Source organism: Sabethes cyaneus, chromosome 2 (assembly GCF_943734655.1).
Source record: "Sabethes cyaneus chromosome 2, idSabCyanKW18_F2, whole genome shotgun sequence".
NCBI lineage: Eukaryota > Metazoa > Arthropoda > Insecta > Diptera > Culicidae > Sabethes > Sabethes cyaneus.
The window spans coordinates 51,330,985-51,340,863 of record NC_071354.1 but is presented as its reverse complement, the minus strand read 5'-3'; the positions used below and the strand labels follow the sequence as shown (position 1 = coordinate 51,340,863).

Here is a 9,879-nt window from a genome sequence, read left to right as displayed (position 1 = left end):
ACAAAATGGGGAAACTGACAAAATCGGAAATTTTTCGAAAAAATTTTCAAAATTCAAGATTTAAGACTTAAAATAATATTGAAGACTTCTACTAAAAATTATATTTTAACCCTCAATTGACCAACCGAAACCTCAACGCAATCTAATTAACCGAGCACAGCACTCTGGTCGCGCATTAGAGTTTTGAGAGGGAAAACTTTTTTGTAGGTTTATGGAACCTTTGGAAGAGTTTCTTTAAATTAAAAGTTCTATCGTCTAGTGGTATTCAAGTTTTGATTAATTCCCCTAAAAGTGCATTCAAAAAAATGCATTCAAAAAAACGGAACGAAGCGTTCCGGAACCGGACCGGACCGGGTATTCTATTGAAAGTCCGGAGCACTTTTGATCGTAAAACTGACCGCAGTGGAAACGATGACTAGGACTTGCTTTATATGTTCAAAACTAATTTCTTTTAATTTCCGCAGTATTAAGGAAAGGGGCAAAAAAATAAAGTGTCATATTATTGCTGATTGCAAGGAAAATTGCAACCATCCAAAGTGCGAAATCGCTCATAAAAGTGCTATTTTACATTAAATCGTTTCGGTATCTTCGGCGCACTTTTTCGTTACATTCCAAGCAATAAGTGCGCTGAAGAGACCGAAATGATTTAAGCTAAAATAGCACTTTTATGAGCGATTGCGCACTTATTGATTGGACAATTTTCCTTGCAATTAGCAATATTATGTTGCATTCTTTAATGATGAGCAGATTTTTTGCAGTTTAACGAGTTTACATCTCTAAATACCTAATAAGTGTAAAGTTAAAGTAATTACCCCGTTGGTCTTGATCAACTTTCTTTCATCAACAATCAACAATCAAGTCTTCTGGTTCATGCTGCAGGTCATAGGCCACTATTGTGCTTAACCTTAACCTTTTGATCTTCCCGACGTCAAAAATTGGGGTGGAATTTTGATCCATTTGCTTTAAATTTTCTTTCATTTTAATTCAATTTGTTTAAAAAAACCGAATTCGGTTTAATTAAACAATATATTAGTGAAATTTGGTATCGCTTTTGACCAAGTATTTGTGGGACACATAGAAACAATACGAAAAGTTTATGGAACACCTGCAGAACTAGATACTATCTGCCCTTGTAGCACACTTTTGTTATTTCTGGTTGCCGCAACCTATTTATGACTGAAATTAGTCATTAATCGGTTACCACAACTAGTTTATAACAACTGTGCTACTAGGGTGCAATACTGCCGTACAAAGTCGGTACACGGTACAATGGTACGCCACAATGCTACATATCTACTCCGTTGGTTAGTGAACAGCCGTACAGTACCATGAACACAAACACGTTTGTGGCTCTCTTAGATGATTTGTGGCACGCCACTATTATCAAGCTGGTTCATCTCTACCAGGATGCTTACTTTAGGTGCTAAGGTCGAAAAATTTCGATGGTTTGATTTGAACTAAAATTTAACTACTGTACAAAATTTTTTTATTAAATTTTTAATAATATGAGGAAGTAAACAGGTTTCTTCTCTTTTGTTTAGTTATTGGAGGTTTGATGTTATTATTTTTTTCTGCCCCCCCCCCCCCCCCTTCAACAATACTTTGCGACCAGGACACAAACTTTTTTCAAATTTGTATAAGCCTTACAGCTGTTTGCGTCAAACATGTCCTGAGTGCATAAAAACTTTAATTGTGTTTTTATCGAAATCATATTTTTAACTTCGGTGCGCTATTATTTCACAAACAACTCACTGTTATTTTCTATACAGCGGATAAAATTATCTTCGTTTTTTCCATCATTTTTGCATCTATATTGCTATTTTTGAATTTTGGAGGCGGTGACAGGCAATTTTTAAATTAAAAACTGACTTTTATGGAAAGTGCACCATTTTAGAATGCGTTTCAATTTTTGAAAAAAGAGTAGGGCAAGCAGAAAATAATTTAGTTTAGGAATTATGCATGATGGGTAAGCAAGCACCAGTGCCACATTTTTTAATTCTTTTAAATGATCCGTTTCAAGGGGTGGGATAGCGTTTAGAAGTTACAGAAGGTTCCACACATTCAAAGCTTTGCCTTTGACAGTTACTTATTTTATTGAAATTGGTAAATTTTGCATCCGGACCGGAATCGGACTGGAACCGGAACAGAGCTAATTCGGACCGGAACGAGATCGGACCTAAAATATTCGTTCCAATTTTTTACCGGACTGGAACCCGGACTTCAATTTTCGTTCCGCTATCGAACACTAAACCTGACAGCAAATGCCCTCCGTGTTTCTACATTCCATTATAGCACTCACTGGTGACAACCATTTCATTAAGTAATTGAAACTGAAAACGTTTGTGGAAAATGTGAAAAATTGAACGATAATAATAATAACAGTTTCTACAGAGCTAACATTCAGCAGTCAAAACTAATTCCAAACAATGTACTTGTTATAGAATTGACACTTTTCGGTGAAATTCTCAAAACTCCTTTGATTATGTTTCGGCCTACTCATGTTTTTATTCGGCCATCCTCAGATACTATAATAATATAACATTTTTTAATTTTACAAATTTTAAATAAAACGAAATAAACTTACAAGCAATATTTTGTAACTAAACAATTTTTTTTGTCCTCCGGTGTTTACTGCTGACGACGCTGTTTGCGCCGGCGTTTACCGTTCTCTTCTGCTCTGTTCTGTCAATTCTAAAACATAAATACACGGTGACTAAAAAATCTACCAATTCAACTAGCAGCACGGCCAGTCAACCACTCAACAAGTGGTAGTGTCCATTCCAAACATTCACACCATCTATCGAACGGTGACGTCATCGAATTACCGCAAAATCACTGCTCGCCGTGACGTAGCGTGGGGTAGAGAAAAGCTCCGTCGTCTTCTGGTTCCCTCATCGAGAGTGAGAGTTACAACTCAACAGCGCGGCAAAGCGCGATGGACTCCAATCAAACTCCATCGTGCATGCATGCTTTCGATCGCGTGCGCTCTTCGTCTGCACTGGCACGGGCCTTGCAGCAGCTTGTACTCTGTGGTATGAGGAAACTCTCACTCTCAAAGTCGAACTGTCACCGCTTGCCATCAGCCGTTGTCGCTGCTGCTGGCTGGTGTGGGGTTGGGTTGCCCGGAGCTGCTGTTCCACCCAGTTAACCCCACACAGCAGCGACTCGACGAGCGCGAATCGTTCTATAGTAGCGAATGCAGCGCGCGGTTAATGGGGAGAGAATTTTCCGCCGCTCGCGAGAAAAAACAAAACAGCCGAGCGCGGCGCTTTAAGCCAGTGCGCCTTTTTATTTCGATTGATACCGGGTTGCTTAATATGTTTTGCCTCACTTAAGTCTAGGCCATCCGACTGTCAACAACGAAAATCGCGCGCGCGTTTGGACTCTCTTGCGAGCTTCGTTCGGTCGGGAAAAGGTAAATTCTTTCTCCTCCCAGTGGTGGTTGTTTGGAAAATTGCTCCACACCGTAAACCCGGACTAGTCATTTGACGGCGAGCGGCGGGGGTAGTAGTTTTTTTGGAGCGACTGAATCGGACGTTTAGAAAACGAAACGAAACGAAACGGCTGGTGGAGGTGGGAAGCCGAACCGAGTGAGTGAAACAGAACGACCCTCCGAATCTGCGGTCGAATCCGCTAGGCCGTTCGGGTGTCCTATGCAGGCAGCGCATACAGCTAAAGACACGCGTACTTCGAAAAAAGGGGGGCTGTGAGAAAGTGTAAACTTCTCCGAGCCGCCGCCAATCCTCCCCAAGGAGTACTGCCAGTAGAACGGTCAGCCGAAGGGAGTGCGAGCGAGAGCGGGCATCCATCGCGCGGCACTCGATTCCAAAGAAGAAGTTGTTAATATATAACAAGTTGCATCATAGTCTTAAGACTTCAGTCTTAAGAAAGTGAACCGCCAATAAACATCTTTCGCAAAAAAGAACAACAATACGTAGCAGCAAAACATCGCACCGCGACGACCGCCAAGGAGGTGGTGTTCCGCGCGCAATCTCGAGTTATTTTTACAGAAAAAAAAAGTTTTTCGAATCCCTAACGCGAACGCGGGTTCGGACGGTTTGAGCCTTCAAGGATTTTCCGGGATCGAGCAGCAGCAGCAGTGGCAGCAGAAACAGCAACAGGAAGCTGAGTCATTCCGTCCGAAAGTTTGGATAATTTAGTTTTCTACAATGGATTACTTTTATTTCTGGATCTATAACCGAAGGAAGTGAGGATGAAATTGTACCAACGTGAAACGTGACGGGAAAAGTGGAATGGACTGTTGGATTTTTTTAACAAAGTGCGCCAAGATGCTGAAGGACTGAATGTGAGAAGAAGTGCAATATTTGAGGAAACTTAAGTGCAATTGGATAAATTTTTTTCGGAAAAAATAGTGTGTGCAATCTGAAAATAACTTCGAATTTGGTGAACATCAGAGTTGGAACAAAGTGTTTATTGGTGGTGAAATTTGCGAGAAAAATATGGAATCGCCTCAAATGTACGATACAACTCAAATTCAAGTGCGCAGTGATATCAAGAAACTAACAATGGCAGCCAACAACAGTAACACCGCCAACAACAATAATGCAGCTACACCGAACAACAACAATTCACCGTCAGCGGTCAACCAGAATACGTTGGCCCTCAAGCAACAGCAACAGCAGCAGCAGCAGGCACAGCTGAACCAAAGCCTGCAAACCAACGGAAACGTATTAACCAACGGGAACCTTCTATCGAAGCAGATGCTGCAGCAAATTCAGTACTCGCAAAGCGAGTTGGATGAGCTTACATCTCAGGAAATTTCACTGGACCTCCAGCATCTGATCGACGATCAGTTCCGTGATCCGGAGGCCCTCGGTATCTTTACCGAAATGGTTACCGTCGGCAGTACCAACGGTAGCGTGACAAATCCCCTGGTACAGACAGCGGCAGCTAAGGCTCTCCAGCTGCAGCAGGCTCGACTGTCCCAGCATACGAACGGAAACACCAACTACCAACGATCTCTGGCGTACATGCCACAGCCGGTGCACACTGGTGCAGCCTACGCGAACAACTCCAGCGACGAGAACAGCAGTGTCGGATCGTCCGATTCGGCCAACATCAAAGAGGAACCGGTCGATCCCAACGAATACCGCCGTCAGCTCCAGCAGGCATCCGGGGCACAGTTCATAGGTAACACCACCTACCAGCTGGCCGGCGGTGGTGCCGCTGGAGGTGGCGGACTCGGAACGGGCAACTACGTGACCAACGGAAACGGCAACACCTTCTCGAATCTGACTCCAGCTACGGTACTGCATCACCAAACCCTACCACATCTGGCCGGGGCAGCACATCTAGCGAACCTCACCAAACACAACAAGCTCCTTCCGCACGTATCCCGCAAATCCCAGCAGAAACACATCGACAAAGGAACGGACGAATACCGAAGGAGACGCGAACGGAATAACATCGCCGTGCGGAAGTCCCGCGAGAAGGCCAAAGTGCGATCTCGGGAGGTGGAGGAAAAAGTCAAAACACTCCTCAAGGAGAAGGACGTCCTGCTGCGGAAGATCGAGGAGAAGAACAACGAGATCCAGCTCTACAAACAGCTCTACATGCATCTGATGAACCACAGTAACCCTGAGATAAATCAGATCTGTCGCAGCGCGCTGAATCTTCCAAACATGGGTGATCATATGTAGGATTAGTGACTCGTTTTTTATGTAACCAACATACCACCTATTCCCCCCCCCCCCCTCACACACACACTCTTCCTCGCCTTTACCCTCTCCCCTACCGTACCGAGCTCCATCACTATTCACCTCACACAAACATGCATATCGCGCGATTAGAAGAAGTGGTCTGTCTAGCTTGTAGTAAATTAAATCGCAAAAAAACGCATTATTTAGTGAAATTTAACGAAGTGTGAAAAGTATGTAAATATTAATCAGAAAAAAACGGAGAACTAGGTGTGAACGCATGCAGCAATGGTCCAGTCCTTTACATTTGATGATCGTTTTAGTACCAAAGACAGTATGTGTTAAAAATGTGTATAAACGTGCGGACTGCCAAGGTCCGCACCTCGATGATAAAGAAGAGAATATAATAAAAAGTTAGGTAAAAAGCTGTGCGAGGCATGATTTGGAATTGGAATACCTGTAAATAGACTTAATCCTCCTTTTACCCTGTACATGCATCGATCAGTTCGCTGAAGTGTGCGAGAATGTTATACCTTCTACTTAACAAGTGGGACAGCTTTGACAAGACTTGTTTTTACTTCTATTACCACCTTTTTTTATCATATTCATAATTTTATTCGTTTTGTGAATGTTTAATAAATGTTAGAAAAAATGGCTTAGAAACGAAGTGTTATGTTTGATCGACAGAAAGAAAAAAAAACTTTATTTTTTGTTTTACCCTCTTGATCGTACATAATTGTTTAATTGTTTTGTATAAAAAGTTCGCTGCAAAAACAAACAAAAAAAACAGAACGAGGTCAGTCGTAGAATATGCCTTAGATATTCGCTTCCGTTTTACCATCGAATGCTACTTGTCCTGCGTGAAAGCGAGAATGTATGTGACCCTCATCATAAAACGTCCTCAAACCGAAGCGTTAAGGCGGTGATTGCTAGAAACAAAGTTACCAATCTCAGTCCCTTTTAAGGTTCGTTTGTGTAAGTAAAACTAATTCGTGTAAAAATCTCATCTTCTCAACCAGTATATAAAATAATGCAAATCGAAAAGACACATTACCCATCTTCTAATGCTGCCGCTACTGCATGCTAATGTATACGTTAAAGCAAAGGTCAAAACAACGCTCGGAAATGTTCACAATTAATAATTGATAGTTTCAATATCTGGAGCTGGCCAAGCAATGACACGCACACGGTCGTCGCAAACTAGGCTTATTTTGCATAGAGAAAGTGATGTAGAATTCTAATTCGAACAAAACGAAAAAAAACATGGCGGTAGCAGAAAAAAAACGAAAGTGAACTAAAAAGCAAACACACAAGCACACTGACTTACAACACAAGACTCGACCACCGCAAGGTGAAAACTATAATAATATATAAATATATATATTTTTGATACATATTAATGTCAGCAGAATGTAAATGATAGTTCTATATTTTGCTATTACGATATAGACAAAGGAAGCCAATAGCATTGCGAAAACTTTACAACTGGCTGGATAGGGAAACCGAAAAAACCGATTCGTTACCATTTAGGCTCGTAATTGTAACACAACACGTGTAGCGTTTCTAGTTCTAGGCTAGTGGAATTCTGGATGTTCTATAACCATGCTCTTTCATTTCTTTTAATTTTTTTGTTGTTATTTTTCGTTCGGTATCAGTTGTTAAGCAAACAAACCGAAAACGGGGATACGAGTTAAACTAGTTTTTTTTTTTCAAACAAAGACTCTCAAATTTCTATTATTATAAATACCCAACTCACACAGAGGAAGAAAAAAGAAACAAAAATATACAAACACACGCAAAAAAACCAACAAGAACTGTATTTCTCTCAGCTTGAAAAGTCTGTTTTGAAAATAAGCGAAATAAAGAATGTAATCAAAAAATGAATAAAACAATGCGGCATGTTCTTTTAATTGTAACCAATTGTCCCTGCTTTCACGTACCATCGCCAACTAAGCCGATCTGTCTCGGATGCCGAAACATGACAAAACGGTGGAAGGGGAGGCAGCAAGAAGCAAGGAAGGAACCCGTTTTATCCTTCTCACGGTTTTTATGCAACGTCATTTTCGTTGGCAGAATAGTTAATTACCACCCAACAACCAACGGGCGGCGATGGTGGTGATGGTGGTTGGCACTTGTCGCCTGCTGCTAACGTACTAACTACTATTTAACGTTGTTCAGCAAAGTGCATCACAGTAAAATTAGCTCAAGTTCAGCGAATGACTTTACCCCAAGGAACGCCGCAACTCGTGTTACGGTGATTGTTACGGCTTGGTATGACTGTGCCGACAGCCGTTACACGATTGTTGAAGGTTTCGAAATACGGATTATCTTTCGGATTATAATCTCTGCTCTAATCATGGGAAGATTTACGACTTAACTCAGGATAGTAACGATAGTGATATTTAACGACTGCACTGCATAAACTGCAATGACACTGCACTGAAAAATTTACTAACACTCCCCATGCACGCCCTCTTCAAGAAATCGTCGCTAGAAATCATATGATTTCATGTAGAAACCATTTACAATATTTCTCAAAATAACCGAAAATGACAAATTTTCGGGTATCGGTAGAACCGATAGTGGATATTCTGCATTATCTAGATTGGCTCAAAGTACATTCAAAATGTTCAAAAGCTCGTTTTGAGAATTATTGGATTCTGGTTCCGATAGTACCGTTAATGAATATCTCGCTTTCCAAACAACATGCTTCTATCACATTTAGTTGAAACTAGCTGATTGCCTGATCTTACTCGGGGCCCCTTTGTCTCTCAGCCACTTTACATCTGTTGTTTTAACAATAATTCTCATAATGCCAGAAACAAAACTGTTTTTCATCAATTGAATATGAGTAATTCTCGCTGAAACGGAGCCACTACTGACACGAGGTCTTCAAATATTGGAACTTTTGCACTTAATTGGCTAAAAATGGTTCAAAAATAAGAATTACACTTTTAATACCTCGAAATAGTGAACCCCTCGTTCTCCAAGGGGCCTAACAGTTTCAAAAAAAGTTGAATTTTGAGCAAACCATGAGATCTTTGTCATGTGATATTTCATAAATTTGCCATAAAATAACTAACAAACGGACCAACCTCGAGTTTTTAGTCTTGACCTTGAAATGCGGTCAAACATATTTATTAATATTTTTTGAAACGGTGGTCTACAATTGATGAAGGGACGGTAGGGGAAAGTAATGAAATTGTTTTCATTTTTTTCGCGCTGAGAATCGCGGATTACACGCTGACAGACGAACGTCACGCGCGGTACCTTGCAAGTCATAAGGGCCTGCACAGTGTCGTCCTCCTGAAAGTAAAAACAAGTTAGATAAAAACTTCTCGGTCGGTGGTTTCTACAGTTGACGGAGGAGGAGGCACAACTTGTGTGTCTAAAAATAACCCAAAACTAGATACGTCGCTACATTAATAAGGGGGGTTGAGCAGTCTCCTTTTGTCAAGCGCCTCAATGCTTCAAAGGTACAAGTACCAGGCAGCCACACGCCCTGGCGGGTGTTGTGGGTTCGAATCAGGTTATAATCTCTGATTATAGCTTGGTTCGACCCATGCACCTTCCAGCATTGGACAAAAGGTGAGTGTAGCTACCTATTACCCCTCTCCCCCTTATCTTTCCACTCTTTCCCCTCAATTAAAAAAAAATATTATTTTCCCCTACCGTCCCTTCATCAATTGTAGAACCAGTGTTTCAAAACATATTAACTAACAAATGACCCGGTTCTGTAAAGAAGAACTGGGCTTTCAAACGAAAAAAAAAATTTTTTTTAGCGGGCATCTTGGATTTGGTCGCCATATTGGATTTTATCAAAAAATTGCAGTTTTCACCATGAGCCCCCCAACTGATTTTCATTTTAAGACCACCATTCGAAAACTGAGAAAAAATTCTATAAGAAACAATTTAAATGTGTAGTGGGATTAAATAAACGAAACAATTAATTATCTGTATCAAGCTTTACAACTCTTTTATAATATAATATCTTGCTGTAAAAAAATAATTGTTTTATTTAGTTAATGCTATTGCACATCTAATTTGATGGATGTTTCTTATAGCATTTTTTCTCAGCTTTCCGATGGTGGTCTTAAAATTAAAACCGGTTGGGTAGAACATGGCGAGAACGGCGATTTTTTGATAAAATCCAACATGGCCAAATCCAAGATGGCCGCCAATTTTTTTTACTTCGTTTATAAGCCCTTTCTCTTCTCTTTAC

At 40.8% G+C, this 9,879-nt stretch overlaps 1 protein-coding gene across 1 annotated transcript; it reads left to right on the top strand.

Moving 5' to 3' along the window:
* Positions 1 to 3,349: 3,349 nt before the first annotated feature.
* On the top strand, positions 3,350 to 7,530 carry LOC128733965 (CCAAT/enhancer-binding protein). The gene has a single exon (XM_053827889.1). The coding sequence runs from the start codon at positions 4,461 to 4,463 to the stop codon at positions 5,658 to 5,660; it is 1,200 nt and encodes a 399-aa protein (XP_053683864.1). The 5' UTR covers positions 3,350 to 4,460; the 3' UTR covers positions 5,661 to 7,530.
* The last annotated feature ends 2,349 nt before the right edge of the window (positions 7,531 to 9,879 follow it).